This window comes from Alosa alosa, chromosome 10 (assembly GCF_017589495.1).
Source record: "Alosa alosa isolate M-15738 ecotype Scorff River chromosome 10, AALO_Geno_1.1, whole genome shotgun sequence".
Classification (NCBI taxonomy): Eukaryota; Metazoa; Chordata; class Actinopteri; order Clupeiformes; family Clupeidae; genus Alosa; species Alosa alosa.
In genome coordinates this window covers 27,656,756-27,674,876 of record NC_063198.1, presented here as the reverse complement: position 1 = coordinate 27,674,876, position 18,121 = coordinate 27,656,756, and the positions used below count along the sequence as shown (strand labels likewise).

General features: G+C 47.8%; 1 protein-coding gene across 1 annotated transcript in view; it reads right to left on the bottom strand.

Moving 5' to 3' along the window:
• quo (quattro) overlaps nt 1–18,121 on the bottom strand; it is a 35,625-nt gene that overhangs the window by 7,682 nt on the left and 9,822 nt on the right. The window contains 14 exon segments of the mRNA XM_048254996.1: nt 701–954; nt 957–1,967; nt 2,164–2,355; nt 2,717–2,839; nt 3,787–3,925; nt 4,692–4,840; nt 5,000–5,098; nt 5,501–5,617; nt 5,867–5,953; nt 6,646–6,739; nt 9,032–9,155; nt 10,107–10,298; nt 12,039–13,923; nt 14,060–14,257. Coding sequence (XP_048110953.1) covers nt 701–954; nt 957–1,967; nt 2,164–2,355; nt 2,717–2,839; nt 3,787–3,925; nt 4,692–4,840; nt 5,000–5,098; nt 5,501–5,617; nt 5,867–5,953; nt 6,646–6,739; nt 9,032–9,155; nt 10,107–10,298; nt 12,039–13,923; nt 14,060–14,257 — 4,664 coding nt within the window.

Here is an 18,121-nt window from a genome sequence, read left to right as displayed (position 1 = left end):
AAAACACTGGTGCGCTTGGAAGTGTTACACTGTTAAACAAGTCTACACTCTATTAACTTTGATGGAGAGAAGATGTATTTTTGTAATAAAATGCTTGGAACATTCTGTCTCTTGTTTTTATGAATTTCCCTATTACCGTTCTCGGCTGTGTCATTTCATCAAAACAACCATCTTGTGGTGAAAACGATAACAGACTATTCATTTACTACGGATTGTATTAAATATCTGCTTCGGTCGCGGACATTAGAGTTTCAACATCTCTTCATAAATTCTTGGCTTGCCTAAGAACAGCACTTGCACAAGAGAACCAAAAGTGCTCGCATGTCTTACAATCATGAGTTGTTTATGTTTCCCCTTTTGGACTGGAGGAGACCTTGGATTGAACTAGCACACTTGATGGATCACACTTGGATCTGTGCAATGGCTATGACTTTCATTATAGTTTCATTCTTATACCAAGGGTTACCATAACACTTAGAACTACTCTGACTTGATAACATTTGTATATTTGTATATTGGTATATGCTGTTTATAGAGTCTCACTACAAACATATCAGTGTAGAGTTGTGTTGTCCCTGACATATTGTGGAATATGACAAAGAAACTCAAGCCTAACCTTGGATAAAAGAGAGATAAATATCACCCTAACCCCGACCCTAATCACCACGCCACACTGAGGTGAGCTGAGCTGCTGACTCACAGGATGTTGCTGCTCTCCTCGGCCGCTGCTGCTCCGCCAGTCCTGGGACTCTGCAGCCTACTGCCGGCCTCTGTGGCTGGACTTGAGGAGGCCTGAGTCTCCGTGTGGGGGTGGGGGTGGCTGTGGGCCTCCGGCCAGAGCCTCTGCTCCTCGGAGCCCCTGCGGGTGTGTGTGGGGTCAGCTGGGACGAGTGGCTCAGGTGGTGGTGGTGGTGGTGAGGGTGGTGGTGAGAGGCCGCAGCGTGGGAGCCGGCTTGGCTGCCGTAGACGGCGCAAGTGGACGTGCATGTGGACGCGGCGTCTGTGTGGCGCGAGGAGCGAGCGCTGCTCACGCACGAGCCCTCGCTGTGTGAGCGGCCGAGGGCGCGGTGGCACGGCGGCCGGTCAGCGGGCTCCTCCATCCTCCGCAGGTCGTCCTCACTGTGGCTGTGCTGCTCCCGGGATCCCCTCCACCACCTGGCGGTGGCTAGGGGGGCGCTACTGGACGCTCCGCCTGACGAGCACTGGCCAGCGTGACCTTGAGTCTCCGTGGCTGAGGGCAGAGGAGGAGTTGAGATCTTTTGCTCTATTTCGTTTTGGAGTGTCACGAAGTCGGCCGATGCTTTGCCTGGGCTGGAGGGGGCCATCGGTACCTCAGCGGTCTCTGCTGGACACGTCAGGGGAGGGTTGGCCCTGGCCTGGTTCTCTGTGCTAGCAGGGGGCTGAGGAGCCTTGAGATCGTTGCTTAGTTTGTGGGCGACTGCAGGGGCGTTGGCCGCTCTCTTCCCTTTCCCCTCAGGTTTGAAGTGGAGGTTGAAACAGGTGACCGTGGCCTCCTCACTCTGCCTGGCACGGCTGTCTCGGCTCTCGGCCAAGCCCATCGAGGAGCCCCTCCGATCGCACTCTCTATATTCAAGGGTGGGAGTATCTGAGGCTGCTAGTGGCACTGCCGCTGGTGCGCTCGGACTGTGAGGTGGAGACGTGGCCTCTGCCGCCCCCGGACCTTCGGCTCCTCTCAGCGACGCCTGGCCCTCGTCCGAGGCCTTCAGCCTCCCCTGCAGTCTCCCGCTGACGTCCTGGCAGTGAGCCCAGGCCGCAGCCCACATCTTCATCCCCACCGGGCCTCCCAGAGCCAGAGCGTCGGCCTTGGCCTCCTGGAAGCGCTCGGCGGAAAAGCTCCGGAACCGCTCCTCGAAGGCCCTCACTGCGCCCGCATTGGCCCTGTGAGGGTAGCACGCACTCCCCACGTGCTCCAGATACTGCTCGCACTCCTTAGCCAGAGCCATGGCCTGGGAACAGACACAACACGCATTTCAATTGGGATGCAATTAAAACAGGCTTTAATGGCCTAATTAATGTGTTAGGCTATGCTAACTGGGCTTTAATAGATTGATTGAGTGTTTAACCTATACTATTACGTTTGTGGTTTATCATTCAATTAGCCGTTAATTTTACCCTGTGGAACTACTGGCCCTCTGGACTGACCTGTTCACAGAACCTGTACAGACGGGCTGTCGTCTCCAGCACGGCCTGAGACTGCTCAGCCCGCGACAGTCTCTCTGCCAGGTCGGTGTTTAAAGTAGTGACCAGGGCGCGGAACACCTCGGCTTCGGGGTACGAAGCCCTGTGGATCTTGTCGGCTTCTTGCACCAGCCCTTCTGCTTCGACCTTCCACTCCTGCAGTCGAGACAAAAAGCCATTAGCTGAGCTGACAATTCCCACACACACCATCATGTTGGCCGTGGTGTGTGTTCCACGTGTCGTGAAATGTGTAGGGCCCTGCCCCCGAGGCAACTCATTCCGCTTTCTCCGAGGAACCGCAGCGTGCGTGTGAATTAACTTTAATGTTCTCTCCAGATGGTCTGTGCAGGTGCCTGAGAACAAATCATTTCTCCTGGTACATTTTGTTCGCTCTGTAAGTTCTGGGTCATTTACAAAAACTACCCAACCTGTTGTGTTTCATTCCTCTTTTAATTACAAGAACGTCAGAAGCTGAACGATAACAACATGGACATTTCATTTATCTTAGATCCTTTACCTTGGCCTTACTGAGGGAGCAGGTGAGGTGCTGGAGCCTCTGTTCCACCGTGTCCAGTCGGTCCTCAGCGGAGCTCACCTCTCTCAGCCAGGACTGCTCCTCTGTGGCGAACCACTCCCTGATCTGGGGAACAACGGGCGAAGGAGAAGGCGGCCGATTAATTCCCATTCACTGTGCTGCTCTGGGCTGGCTGCCTCGTGCTGCGCGTTTACCCGAGTGGGACCGTAAAACCGGGATGTGGGTGAGCAGACGGCGCTGATTAAGCCTGCCGTGGTGATTAATGGAAGGGGCTGACTGCACTGAGAGTCACCTCCACATTTCACACATGAAATGTCTCAACAGCTGGCCTTTGTTTTTCATTTTGTTTCCAACTGTGTGTGCATGCATCATGTGTGTCTGTGTGTGTGTGTGTGTGTCTGAGTGTGTGTGTGTGTGTGTGTGTGTGTGTGTGTCTGAATGTGTGTATGTGTGTGTGGGGGGGGGGGGCTGTGTTGTTCCTCGTACAAAGAGCTATCTGATATGGATGCACTAATGCACATTAACACTGTGTTCAGTGTAACCAACACTAATATGATCAGTTCCCATGCAGCACGGCCCAAATGCTGTGTCTTCATCTAGGACAGAAATATTCTACAGTATGCATGCCAAAGTCCCTTAGGCAGTATACATGTGCACTTATATGCATAAATCAGCAAGGCTTAATGCTTATTTCTCTGTGGCCATTCGTACTGTTATTGGGACTTAGTCAATTCTGCCTGGGCCACAAAGCCCAATCCAGCTGTTAAAGAGCTACAGTATTGCCATTTCATAGTTCAGAAGTCTCTAAATAGCTCAGTCTATTACTGCACCCATCTGCACCAGCTTCTGTCAACCACACATGAACTAAAGCTAATTCAATAACTTGGCAAAATCCTTTTGCTAATTTCAAACCAAGAGCAAGATCCTGAATGCAAGTCTCAGTGGGTCAGAGCAATTTACTCATATGTCACACGATAGAGTGTGCATGACAGATTTTGCTCGAAGCTCTTGGCTTTGCTTGTTTTTGTGCTTCTTGCATCTGCTGCAGTTACCCAGGTGATCTTGTCCTCCATGGTCCTCAGCTGGAGCAGGTAGTCCAGGTGCTGCAGGGACTGGTTAGACCTCATGACCAGGGAGTGGACCTTCTCCTCCACCTGGTTATACAGACTCCGTACCGCCTCCATGGCATCTCTGAATAGAGACAGAGACCAGACAACATGAGCTCGTGTGGTACAGCCATTGATGTTATATGCACAGTTTCAACTCTGTCATTATATACACTATATACACTATAACTTCTGTAGCATTCTATCATTGTGTTGCAGAACATGCTGATGTCAAATCACATACAGTACAGGCCAAAAGTTTGGACACACCTTCTCATTCAATGCGTTTCCTTTATTTTCATGACTATTTACATTGTAGATTCATCAAAACTATTAATGAACACATGTGGAATTATGTACTCAACAAAAAAGTGTGAAATAACTGAAAACATGTCTTATATTCTAGTTTCTTCAAAGTTGCTATTTTTTTTTTTTTACGTAATACCATATTCAGCAATCCATAACTTGACAAATATCAATCTGTGGGCCAAATAACTTTGCATTCATTCATAGTTTTGATGCCTTTAGTGAGAATTTACAATGTAAATAGTCATGAAAATAAAGAAAACGCATTGAAATGGCCTGTACTGTATCCCCGTAATTTCCCAACTTACTTATACATTGATTTTGCTAAATTTCTTCAGCTATGAGGTTAATACACGGGGGCAGTTAATACGGTATTAATATGGTTTTGTTTCTTTTAACTTGTATAAAACACTGCCCTGCGGCTTATACACAGGAAATTACTGTATTATGGATGTTGTGATAAAGCATTTGTGTTGCACCACATTCGACCAGAATCATTCTGTTATGAGAAGAGATGGAGCGTGAAGGACGCGCCATGAGTGTACCTGTAGTCTTCTGACAGGGCAAATCGAAATTCCTCCTTCCTCATTCGGGCAAGGATAGCCCCTCCCTCCCTCTGTAAAGTGACCAATCTGGTGTCCTCTAGGACCTCTTTCATCGAACTCCGCTGCTCCTCTATGCACGCCTTTACATCCTGACCGTACACATACAGCATAAAAACAGCGATAACTGAATGAGCTTTGGCATGGAGAAGCATCCGCCCAGGCACTGGGCTACAGAGCCAAACAAACACGGTCAAGGACATGAGGAGGACCTGAGGAGGATGAGTCAATGTTAGACAAAACCGCAGTACCTTAACAGTGTCCATCTTCCTGACGCTGTCTAATTTCTTAATGGCTTTCTGGAGAAGTGTGGCGGCACCTTGAAGGTCAGTCATGAAGACGGCCATTTTCTAAAACAAGATAAAAGCTTGAAATGAATCTCAACCATAATTAAACATTGTCAATGTGACATTTAATGGCACTCAACACTGATAGACTGTAGAGGAATTGTACAGAAACATACTGTTTTAAGTTTGGCCTTGAAACTTGGCTAACTAAAATACATCAGCCGTCTGTTTAATGCCTAAAGTTCAGCCTAGAATAGCAAATGTCAGGGAGTAGTGATTCCAGGCTGACAAGTTTGACACATTCTGCTTAACAAGGAGTTTCTTTCCTGACATCATTTTAAAAATGCAGTCTGTTCCCATTATTTATTCAACCAAAGGAGAACTCAGTGACATCAGCTGATAACATTTGATCGAAAAGGCAGACCGCCAACCTGTCAATCACTCAACACAAAACACCATCAATACCTGGTGGAAATGTAGCCAATCACTGTGCTTGTAGAGGAAAGTCCCACCCAGGTCAGAGGTCAGCTGCTGTCCATCAACAATCTTATGTAGAGCTTTCAGGGAGGTGATGATGTCCATCTAGACCACACACACACAGACACAGACACACACACAGACACAGACACACACACACACACACACACACACATATTTGCATACACATACAAATACAGACATACACTAATTAGACACTGTATCTCCGCCAGCATGTAATCTATGTATATAATGTATGTATAGTAAATGTTGAAGTCATAAGATAACATGATTTGTGTGAGTTTGTGAGACTGGCAGCCATAGGTGAGTGGACTATTATGGGCTGTATCTGACCTGCAGGCCTGTGTGTCTGTCTGGACGCGGGTTCAGCTCTTTATCCACCAACACTACGATCCCGTGCACAGCATGCAGCGCCTGTTCCTATTTCACACAGAGAAAGAGGCCAAGATATGAGTAAGTGTGTGTGCATGTGTGCGTGTGTGTGTGTGTGTGTGTGTGTGTGTGTGTGTGTGTGTGTGTGTGTGTGTGTGTGTGTGTGTGTGTGCGTGCTTAAGAGTGTGAGCAAGTGTGCGCGTGAGAGAGTATGTGTGCGTGATGTGTATTTGCATAACTGCAAGACAGATAAATTAGAATGCTGCTATGAAAAGGTATGAGAGGAAAAAATAGATCAGAGATGAAAAGTAACAGCCTTATGAACGACATCTGAGACACAAAGAATGAGGAGGAGAAAGACTGAGGCGAAGACAAGCTTTTTAGTATGAACTCCAGCTTATGTAGAGTAAACACTTATGTAAACACATTCTTTTCTAATAGTGAGAACAGAAGAAATGGGCTTTGCAAGTACAGACAGATGTCCTATTTTTGTTATTCTAGCTGCATGTTTAGTCTACTTGTCAGAGCAAAGAGTGAGGCAAGATCGCCAGATCTGCTCAGAATATCAAATACTGCTCTAAGCTTTGCACATGTTTATATTTTTATTATAATGCTTTAACCTTATAACTCACAAGCAGTTCATCCGCTGTTAAACTTATAAATAAATCTTCCTGAGCTAATGCGTTTTGCATGCCGTGCTTTATTTGGCGTGACACCATGTGTGTGTGGGCTGGGCTCACCTGGATCATAAGCAGGGATTTGTAGAGTACAGGGGGAGGAGGGACCCTTCTGGCGTCGACTACCAGCGTCAGCCCTAAGTCCCGCACCTCTTTCCTGCAACACACACACACACACACACACGCCACGCATTACCACTGCCACGCACACCACACGCACACGCCATTACCGACACGCGACACACGCGACACGCCAAGACACACAATACACACACACACACACACACACACAGACAAATACCGAGAGACACAAACACAAATATCTATTAAACACATTATAAGCATATCATAAAAATACTACAGTGGGAACAGTTGTGCTTTAATGCATCTTTCACAGGAAATCTTGTCAGGTGTCTCAGGTATAGTATAAGTATATGGTTCCCTGCCTTTCAAAACTACATAAACATTCCTATGTTTGATGAGCTGCCATTCCACTTAGTACTGTGAGGTGGGGTGACGTGTTCTGCTCGGCTCTGTTTAAAGTGTTATGTGTGACAGATGTAAAGACCAGTTTACTTTGCTTCACTACTGTGTACTAAGTGTGGTGGATGAAAAGGCTCACTCTAAAACATCACTCCCTTAGGCCCAATCCCATTTCTCAAACTCTACACATAGTTACATACAGAATCATACCAAAAAAATGTGCACGCCCACTGTCTACACTGCCTTATTCAGATCTAATTAAACTTTGTAAAAGTGTCAAATAAAGTGGTATTCATATAGTAAAGGCCTTTTTGAGCCATAGGAAGTATGCCTAAAATCACTGTATGTTTGGCGACTAGACACAAAGCAATACCATCTTAGCATCACCAGAACAGGCACTCACATATTGTGCTGCCAGTGGACTGTCACTGCCATCTACAGGTTTTTGTATGTCACTACACACCACTTCTTTTTTACCCTGACAGTCCATCACAGTTACAGTATTTTACAGTTGCTACGCATTTTCAGCTGTGTCTGTATGGTAGAATGGCTGAATCATAATATACTATGATATTAGAGTGCAAACTCTATGTACACACTTTATTTATGTAACATTGTAACTCGTTGGATTATGGCGGACTAAATCTGCTCATGCTGCTGCTACCCAGATGCAGCTGATGCCAACCCAGTGGCAACTGATGCAAAGATGCTGCTGTGTCTGTGTTGGGTCCTGCAAGTGTTGATAAAGAACACAACTACACAACATGCATTACAAAGTCATGAGTGCAAAGGCCCCCACTAGTCCAAACAGATCTGTCCCGAGGTAGAAGAAGAACGTCTCAGCACAGAGCCGATGCAGTCCTGCACTGCAAAAAATGAATTCTAACCAAGTGTTATTGATCTTATATTAAGATTAAAAAATCTATTTGGTATTGTTTTTAGTATGAAAAGACTTACCTAGCGCCCTCTCAAAAGATCATTTTGACTTAATTTAAGAAGACTTTAACTTATTTTAAGAGGTCTTATCAAGACAAATTTGCTTGTTTTTAGGACAAATTTGCTTAATGCACTGGCAGACAAATTTGCTTGTTTTCAAGATGAGATGTCTTAAAATAAGTCAATTTTTTTTTTTAATTAAGTCAAATGATTTCACAAGAAAGCACTAGGTAAGTCTCTTTATACTGAAAACAATACCAACTAGTTTTTTTTATCTTGATATAAGATTAATAACACTTGGTTAGATTTTGTTAGATAAGCAGTTTTTGCAGTGTGTCTACCTAGCACTAGATGAGGAAAACTGAGTTGCTTTGGGGATGCAAGAGCCTGGTTGTTTCAGACAGCGAAAGACCAATCAGAAGTGCCATTTTGTTGAAGTTATTATTGGCAATTTGCTCACATGCCGTTGCTATTTCTGGATTATGGAGGCAGTTGTCTTGATTTATGTCTTACTAGGCAGTTACACTTTGATGTGTATGGTACCTTGACAGCTACCACATGCTGTGTCTTGTGGGTGAAAGTATTTTTTTGTTTATGTATGTGGACTATATGTGTGCTTGCTGTATGTTCTTAAGGCTGCTGAAACAACTGAATTTCCCTGTGGGATAATTAAAGTACATTTATCTATCTATCTATCTATCTATCTATCTATCTATCTATCTATCTATCTATCTAACTATCTATCTATATCTATCTATTTATTTGGAATGGTTTTATTATTTGGAACATATTTTTTAACAAATACTACACATTGCGCGTTTGAGCTTCCAGCACATGCTGTAAATTTTATTTTATTTAATCCCCACCCCCCTTCTGTTTTCTATCTTCTTACTTTTCTATTATTTTTAAACTTTGCACAGTTGGGAGTTCCAGTCACAATCCCCATTTCACTGCTTTTTGTTCCACAAATTATGCATGTGACAAATTCTTTGTCACAATTCTTGAATCTTGAAAAAAAAAAAAAAAAAACCTGGGAATGGAGTGCAGGTAGAGCAGCAGCTTGCACAGCTCCACAGAGGTCACCAGGGGGCATGTCCAGCCCTTCCTGTCCCCATGGACCTCCAGCACCGCCCGGCCCGCACGGTCCCTACTTCCTGTTACAGAGAGACAAAGACACTCAGCATTGGTAGTGCAGTGTGTATGAAGAGAGAGTGAGAAAGTGTGTGTCTTTCTGTCTGTCTGCCTCTTTATGTGTGGGTGTGTCTGTCTGTCTGTGTGTGTGTGTGTGAGAGAGAATGTGTGTGTGTGTGTGTGCGTGCATGTGTGGGTGTGTTTGTGTGTGTGCATGTGTGTCTACACCTTAGATGTTGGAGGGTTTGATTCTTATCAGAGAAAAGAAGGACAACACGTTGTCGCAGCTCAAAGACATATGCAAACACGGAAACAGCAAGCCTTTGGAAACACTAGAGCCTGTAATTAGTCCAAACCCCCTGATAGGTTTGGCTCGTTTGTACACATGATTGGAGGTGTAGGGAAGGGGTGCGTTTGGCACCACATTAGAAAGCTAATCTGGGAACAGATGTGTGATTTCCTTTCACGGGATCAAAAGACATAATGAGTGGAAGAGGTCTATGTGTGATTCCCCTTGCTGTTTAACAAACCTGCATTTAACCAATTTAGTTTATACACATAAATTCACACAAACAAACACACACACACACACACACACACCACACACACACACTCACACACACACACACACACGGATACACAGATACACACACACACACACACACACACACACACATGCAGACACACACAAATAGCTGTAATTAGGTAACACAAGCACACAATGTGGCTGGGCCTAGGTAAGGACTAGGTAATGGGAGGAGGAGGGGGCTGTCAGATGAAAGCGATAGAGAGCCGAGACAGAGCTGGGGGTGGGGGGGGGACTGATTGAGTCTCTAAAGGGTGTCTCTGGGAGACAGTGATGTGGTGCTGGCCAAGGTAACTGCGGGGACGAAGCAACACATTTATCAGTGGGGGCATCACACAGACTGACGTCCTTGTTGGAGATGCTAATCAGCTGCTCAGAGCTCAGTTACCTGGCAAGCAGGCGAGGCCCAGAGGCAGGAGAGTGATGCTGTCCGGATGGAGCGGTTTAAAGAGGGGGCTCGCTGAGGACCTGGGCCCAGCAACGGGGTGCTTCCCCTGGGCAGCTGGAGGCTGGTCAGTAGGGTGCGGCTGGAGCTTCCGGTCTGGTGCCTGAGGGGTGCCCGGTTCAGACTGGTAAACATCTGTCCAATCAAGAGGAGATGAAAAAGTAAGACAAATATATATGAGACACTGAGGGGCAGCTTCCCATACATGGATGAAATAATCCCTAGTCCTTTATTTAAGGAGAACTTCAATTGAGACTTTTAGTCTAGAACTAGGCTAAATCAATGTGTGAAACCGGTTCTGAATACACGTACAGTAAACCAGATGTCCATTATTAGCATTTATGTCTTGATTGAGTGACCTGACAAACTGTAACCCTGGAGATAGAGCTTGGGAATAGGGGCTGACTCTAGGGAGACCGTTATAATCCTGCCTGACCTGAGATGTCTGGCCAAAAGTCATAAGTTCACATGGTTCAAAGGCTCCCCCCTGATTTGGATGCCATTTTAACCTCACTGTCATGGTATCTGGCTACAGTGTGTACTGTAACTTAATATCCAGAGCCCTAAACCATTCACAGCAACTCAGCCTAATGAAGTCAATTCACCATTAGGCCTGTTGGTCTAAAGGCCTAACAACCTTGCATTCCAATCCAAGTTAATCGGAAACGTTTCTGTACATCTTCAACTGCAAAGCTTCCTTTTGAGCGCTCCTCCTCCTCCTCCTCCTCCTCCTCCTCCTCCTCCTCCTCTGACAGACAGCGTGTGTTGGCGTGGGCCGGCTGAGCTTGGCGTACAGTGTCCCAGCTGTTCGAGGGAGCCGCGCCTCATTGGGTAATGGCTCCTTATTGAAGCTGTCTTGCTGATGGGCCTCACTTTGATCACTAACTGGCCAATTAGGCCAACAAAAGTTGCTCTGTCTTCTTCCCTCCACTTCCTCAGACACTTTGACAGGCATCTCTCCCAATCCCCTTATCACTGGTTGGGTTGCTCTGCCCGTGGGAAGGATCCAGGGGGGGGATTGTCTACTACACTGCTGCTCTGCCTGAGTGCATCACCTGACTCAGCCTTTAACTGCATTGCAGTATGTTTGAACAGTGAATAGGGTGTTTGAATGTTTTCGATTGTTGTCTCAGAATGGACATAATGGACATGGCTGTGTCTCTGTTCTATTTTGTTATTTTCTGCCTTTATCTTTCTCCTTCTCTCTCTCTCTCTCTCACTGTCCCATCATGTCTCTCCCTCTCTCTCTCCCTCTCTCCCTAAAATGCTCCTACCCTTTAAAGGAATGCCACGTTCACTCTCTCCTCATGCAGTGCTCCCGGGCCTCCTCTCTAAGCCCAGAGATGTGAGGAGGAGGTCACAGTTATTTCCGCTCGGCTCATGAATGTCTCCATTCTGCCTGAGAGGGCGAGGCCGAGAAGAGCTCTCTGGAATTCCCCCTCTGGAACGCCACTGACTCCCTTGCCCTCTGAACTCTGACCTCTCATCTTTGGACACTTTTTTTATTCACCTTTGACCTGCCAGGCTTGGACAAATTATTTGGTCACGGTTTTTCTTTAAATCACTGTGTGTTTATGAAGGATTCACCCTGGGCATTAACTTGCACCAAGATATACACACAGGCCCTTGCTCTGTAGCTCTGCCATATATTCATTCAAACTCTGTTTACATTGTAAGATGTGTTTAAAATATGCTGCTATACATGTGCTATACCATAAATTTAAAGCGTAGCACGTGTGGGCAGGAACTGCATCCTACGAACATTACACATTTACAGAAAAGAGGTTTGGGAAGGTAGAAACAGCAGTTTCCAGGTTCACCTCAACACAAAGAATAACACCATGAACTGAGTGCTAAAACGTTCCTCATTGTTACCTTTTTTGGACTGTTTAGACTGGGCCTTCCTGTCCATTTTCGGGGACACCAGGCCAAAGGCCGTGGTCTTCTTGTTTTGGATGACGCGGATGGTAGGAATGACCTCGGGGCAGACATCGCTCAGGCTCCTGCTGGGCATCTTGTGGGCCTGCAGGCACTCTCGGGCCGAGTCGGACACGGACGACAGCGAGTGCTGCTTGGCCCGGCCCTTGCCCCAAAGCCTCGGGACCTCTGCCTGGGCCAGGGTCTCCGGAGCGCCCTGCGTCACAGCGCGGCTGTTTGGACAGTGGCCCTCTACTCCTGGCACAGGGTACGGCAGCGCTGGACTCTTGGTGGGGGACGCAGGTTGTGGCCCTGCAGCCTGGTGTGGGGTCTGGCTTTGAAGGGGTGCTCTATGGTCTTTCGCTTGACATGGGTCCTGGTGCCACAGAGGAGTCTGCTGCTGCTGCTGCTGCTGACCCTCTGTCTCAGAGGAGCCCTGGCAGGCCAGGCGCACGTCCAGAGGTGGTTTGCACGGCTGCCCAAGTTTATGTAACATTTGGGTTTTGGGGAATTTCTGGACACCGTGGACACCCCTTTGAAGTCCTTCCCGACCACCAGCGGAGTCTGGCTGGTGGCAGTGCTGCAGAAGCGGAGGCTGTAGAGGGGCCCCTGCGTTCGTTGGGTGGCCCCCACAGTTTGCTGGGCCCCACGGCTGCCCAGGTGGCCCTGCCTGTCTGGGCTTCGGCGAACTCTCTCCCTCAGGGGTGGTCTGAGAGGGACAGCCAGCCAGGCAGGCTTGAGCCATCTGTGCTGGACCCCCAGGCCCATAGCCTCCTTCCACACTGAGGCAAGGCTCCTCTACGTCAGCCCCAGTCTCCTCCAGTGGTGCCAAACTGCCCCCGAAACAGACAGGGTTCATTAAGGCAGCCAGGTACGACTCGCGGTGCCTGTTCTTGGACTCCAGGTCGAGGGTGAGCGGTACTCCTTTGCTGTATGGCGCACACAGGTCCCCTGGGAGCTTTAGGGGTCCCCCTTGGGGTGGATGGTCCCGTTTGGGTGCTGGAGGGGCCGGTCTGACTGGCCTGAGGCCCTGGAGGGGGAGGCCCTTGGGCGCAGTGGGCTTACTGAGAGCGAGGGCCTCCTTCTCCTTGTTGAACTCCACCAGGTCCACATACTCACCCTCCATCTCCCACTTGTGCCGGGTGTCCCATGTGTTGGGTGACACCCAGCCTACTGGCTTACCGGACGGATTGTTGACGGCCATACCATGGTCAACTTTGACAGGTTTGGAGTTATTTCCGCCGGTGAGGCGCAAGGAGACGGCAATGCCATCTTTGGCCGGAAGGATGACCGTCTCCATGGTGAGCGACAAGAGTTCTGACTGGACGGACGACTGGGACCCCGGCGACGGGGGAGCGGAGGCCTCCATCTGGACGTCCTGTACCACCATGCCCGTCGGGAGCGAGGACATGCTCGCGCTCGGCACCCTGCTCTTAGGACGGTCCAGAAACTCGGGCTTGGCGATCTCGGCCCAGGGCACTTTCACCACGCCCTGGTCAGACGAGAGCACGCAGGTGCCAAGCGGCACGCCATGCCTCCCCTCGTTGACCTCCCGCAGCCAGGCCTCGGTGAATATGCACGGGTAGGACGTCTCCAGGATGGGCGTCTCCTCCAGAGCCTCCGCGTGCGAGCCCACGCCTGCCTGCTCCAGCAGGCCCTCTCCCTGCGCCAGAAGGCTCTTGAGGACAATGCGGGCCGCCTGGTCTCCGAAAGGCTCCACCTGCAGGTAGAAGTCGCCGGGGCGGAGCAGCAGGGGATTGATGGGCGCGAGCTGGATCACCACGCGGTCGCGCAGGCACAGCGGCCAGCCCTCGCAGCGGAACACCACATCAGAGTAAGCAGCCTGTCAACAGGGCGAGACGAGATGACATTAATGGAATTCCTCTGTCAAACATTTCAAACTCCCACTGAATAACACAGAACACAGATCAAGTATTAAGTAAGTAAGACGCTTTGTTGTGTTTGAGTGACACACTCACACAGGCCGCCTGCTGCACGCTCTCGAGGATGTGCTTGGCCGGGATGAGGAAGTCCAGCAGGCACTGCAGCGCGTCGCCCTGGAAACGCTCGTCGATGGTGCGGAAGAGCTGGCTGAGAACGGTGGGAGCGGTGGCCTCGAAGGGAGGGAAGAGCGACGACAGCGCGCCCTGAATGGACCAGTCCAGAGAGGAGGGGTTCTGAGAGATGGACAGGCAGACAGAGAGAGAGAGAGAGAGAGAGAGTTTGTTAGACTGGACCAGGGCCAACAGTGCACTCTGAATGAACCTGTATAATGAGGCAAGGGGCAACACAATGACAGAGAGAGAAAGTACGGTATGTGAATCACATGAGCAGGGACGAGCAGGAAAACAGTTTAACCTTATAAGTAAGTAAGGGCTTGAAGGAATGGACATTTATACATTCCACAAAACACTGAGCCAATGTATAGCATAGCTGTGCAGAGGCTGGGAGTATTAGGTTATTAGATGAATACTGTTATTTACGTCAGCAGTGAAAAACTAAAGAGAGAATAGATTAAGTGACGCAGTGTGCATTAAATTCCACAGGGTGCAAAAACTCCACCAAGGCCAATATGCCCTGGTGGTTTTGGGGGAATCTGGCAGACAGACAGACAAACAAACAAGCTAACCAAATAAATATAAAAATATAAAAAATATAATAATAAAACCGAAAAATAAACCCAAAACATAACCTCTCTTGGTGGAGGTAAAGTACAGCTGACACTTCCTCACTGTCACGCACACTCTTAAGACAAATACTTTGTGCTGATTAACAACTAGGAACTGCTAGGAACATTGTTTAGAATAGTATGTGTAAAATACAGCCAACATTGTAACACAATATTGGGGATGTATTTCTTACAGTGTATTTTCAGAATATATTCCCAAACATTTATGTCTGAGAGAAAAATCAAAGGGATGCTAGGAGGCCATTTTTATTCAAAGGAATGCCTCAGAGCTTTCAGAATCAAGAGAAACTCAATCTATATAGAACAAAAATGACATTATGCGCTGTTTATGGAAACAGTGCATTGCTTCTTTTAGAAGCCCCTTCTGAGCGACCCCTGCCCAGGTGCTTTCACTTTAGATGCCTCTTGAACATCAGACGAGGTCTCCTCCATCTTCAACGCGCTGAAGACTCAAATAAAAAGAGGCTGGTATTCTTTAGAGATCACGGCTGTGATTGCTTAGCACAAATCAATTCCAACATGGTGTGATCTGGTTGCCATTACTTCAGACGGGCAGTAACTATGCGCTGGGACTGTTTCAGGCTGGTCCAAGATACACCTCATTAGACTCACTGCACATCTTGCAAGAGAGCTGGAATCAGATGCTTTGTCTATAATGGTAGAAGTGAGGAAGGCAAAGAAAACGACATGCTCTCTTAATCTTAAAAGAGAAAGAAGAGATGAAAGGAGGAAAGGACAGATATTGACTTTCTGTGTATGTGTCTCTGTGTGTGTGAGTGTGTCTCTGTGTGTGTGTATGTGTGTGTATGTCTGTGTGTGTTTGTCTCTCTCTCTCTCTCTCTCTCTCTCTCTCTCTGTGTCTGTGTGTGTGTGTGTATATGAGTTTGCATACTCCCTTTGTCATTCTTTGTGGGTGCTTCTATTTACTTTGTGTGTCCATATGAATATAATGTGTTTTCTCTGCTAGTTCCTTTTAGATGTGCATCCATCTTGCAAGTGTACAGGGTGAAACTTTGTATTAGCACTGCCTCCACCCTGTGAGTGGTGTAAACCTGTGTGCATGTGTGTGCTACGTGTTTTTGTTCTGAGAACCTTAACAGCCTTAAACATAGTCCTGCATGCTCTGAATGTTTACCATGCGTGTCTGTTTTAGATCACTATGCTAACGAACATCAGCTCAAGTTTCTCTCCATCAGGCCACATAAGCTGCCAGAGAGGCAGCGGTGCTGCTAGAGATGTTGAGCCTTATTATAAAAGCATCAAAGAATATGATATTTGGGCCCCAGATTCTTATTGGCAAGTATGTTCTATGAGGGGCCTACTGTCAGTCCAATCAAAGATCCTTGATTACTAACAGGCTTGATTACTTCAACCCTCTCTGGTGCAATGCCGTTTTTCCTAACTCTTCCCCCTCACCCCCAACCCAAAATGGCACCTCTGGGGGACACGGGTTTGATTCTGACCAGCTGACCGGCTGACCGGTGGTCATCCCCTGATTCCACCTCCATCTCTCTCTCAACTATCCTATCTGCATATAGGCAAAAAGTCCCAAAGATATCTTGTCCCCTCACCCCGAGTGGGTTTACAAACCTCTTGATGTGCTGTTATGCTCCGTGGCAGAGTTGATGCAGAGGGGGAGGTCTCTGCCATCTCTATGTCATATCTGCTCTGGTAAGCTGTCAAGGCTGCCAGTCAGAGTTAAGGCATGTCTAAGTAAAAAAAAAAACCCACCTGACATTGGCTGTCACTGTCTCCACATGGCTGCCAAACAGAAGACGCCACGATGACGGCTACAGGTGTCTATGGCGGAGCTGAGATGACTTTATACTAGCCTGACGTGGCACAGGTCAGCTAATTATGGCCTTCAAAAACAATGCAGGATTCTTAGCAATTTATGGTATTGAGTATTTGAACACATACAGTACACTATGTGCAAATAAAGACACACACACACACACACACACATACACACAACTTTCACACATAGTGAAGTACACAGGCACACACACAGTCATACACTGTATGTCCTCCAGACACAAGTACTCTCATCATGGTTCCCATCTTTCGATGTGCGCCGTGTGGTGGTTGTTGACACATCTCGGACCTGACCACAGGGTTGAGCTCATAAACCGCTAATGGGCCTGCTTCCCCTTATAGCCTCAGTCCAAATTAGCCTCCCTCAGCAGGGAAATGCCACACTTGGCCCTGAGTAAATAAGCCCCAGGGCTTTAGACCCACAAATGTGTAGAAACGCACATATATACGCATGCGTATGTGCACACACACACACACACACACACACACACACAAACACACACACACACACAAATACTCACAAAAGAAACCCACAAAAACCCACACGTATGCATATTTACAAACACACACACTCAAGCACAAAAATGTATGTTATACAAACAGCACTCAATCTATTCTACTAACACCAAGCAAAACAATGCACCAAAAGACGTTCATTTCTCAAATCTTCTCATTTACCTCTTGTTCCAGTGCTTCTGTCCTAATCATCTGAGCCTTAAATGACTTCTCAATGTCATTTCAAATTCAGAGCTGAGTGAGCACCATTATGGGGGGATTTGCTGAGCCTTAGAAAACCAAGGCTCAGATCCACTCACAGGACTTTCAGATAGCACACACACACAAACACACACACACACACACACACGCACACAAATAAATAAATCCGCCGCAGTCACGCCGCGAGCGAGAAGGGTCACACACACACAGCAGAGAGCCCACGCCATGGGCCGCTCCCTCACTGGAAAGGAATGCTGCCTCATCATCGCCGTAAAAACCCCTCTCTGGTCCTCATCAATCCACTGGATCCCTCTCACCGGCTTCTGCCCAGGCCCTGGCCAGCTCTCTGGGCCCTGGGCAGCGCTGCTCAGCACCGCGTGTTTACACTGCAGCACTCACATGCTAATGCGCTGCAGATGGGGTTTGCACTGACGAGGGGTGATGTACCGTCTGGCCGCTGCACTTTGAGTTCTGAGTCACTAAGACTCCCATCAAGCTCTGTGGTGGGCTGTTAAATGTGCTCCTGCAGCACAGGGCAGTACAGATGCAATCGGCCATAACTGGTGTTAGTAGGGAGTCTGATGCACCAGTGTGCTAAATGCGTGCACAGCCATCTTGCATTACCAAGTGGATCTAAATGTCATGAATATATGGAAGTGGGTTACTAAGCGGCTATGCCGTGTTTATTCGGCTGTTGCATTTTAATTGGTGCACTGTAAGCCCCTGGGCCATTGTTTTGTATTTGGTGGCGACGGGGTAATTAAAATCCCCACTGACATGGAGAATCCAAAACCTCTGATAAAGGACTAGCTCTCCTCTC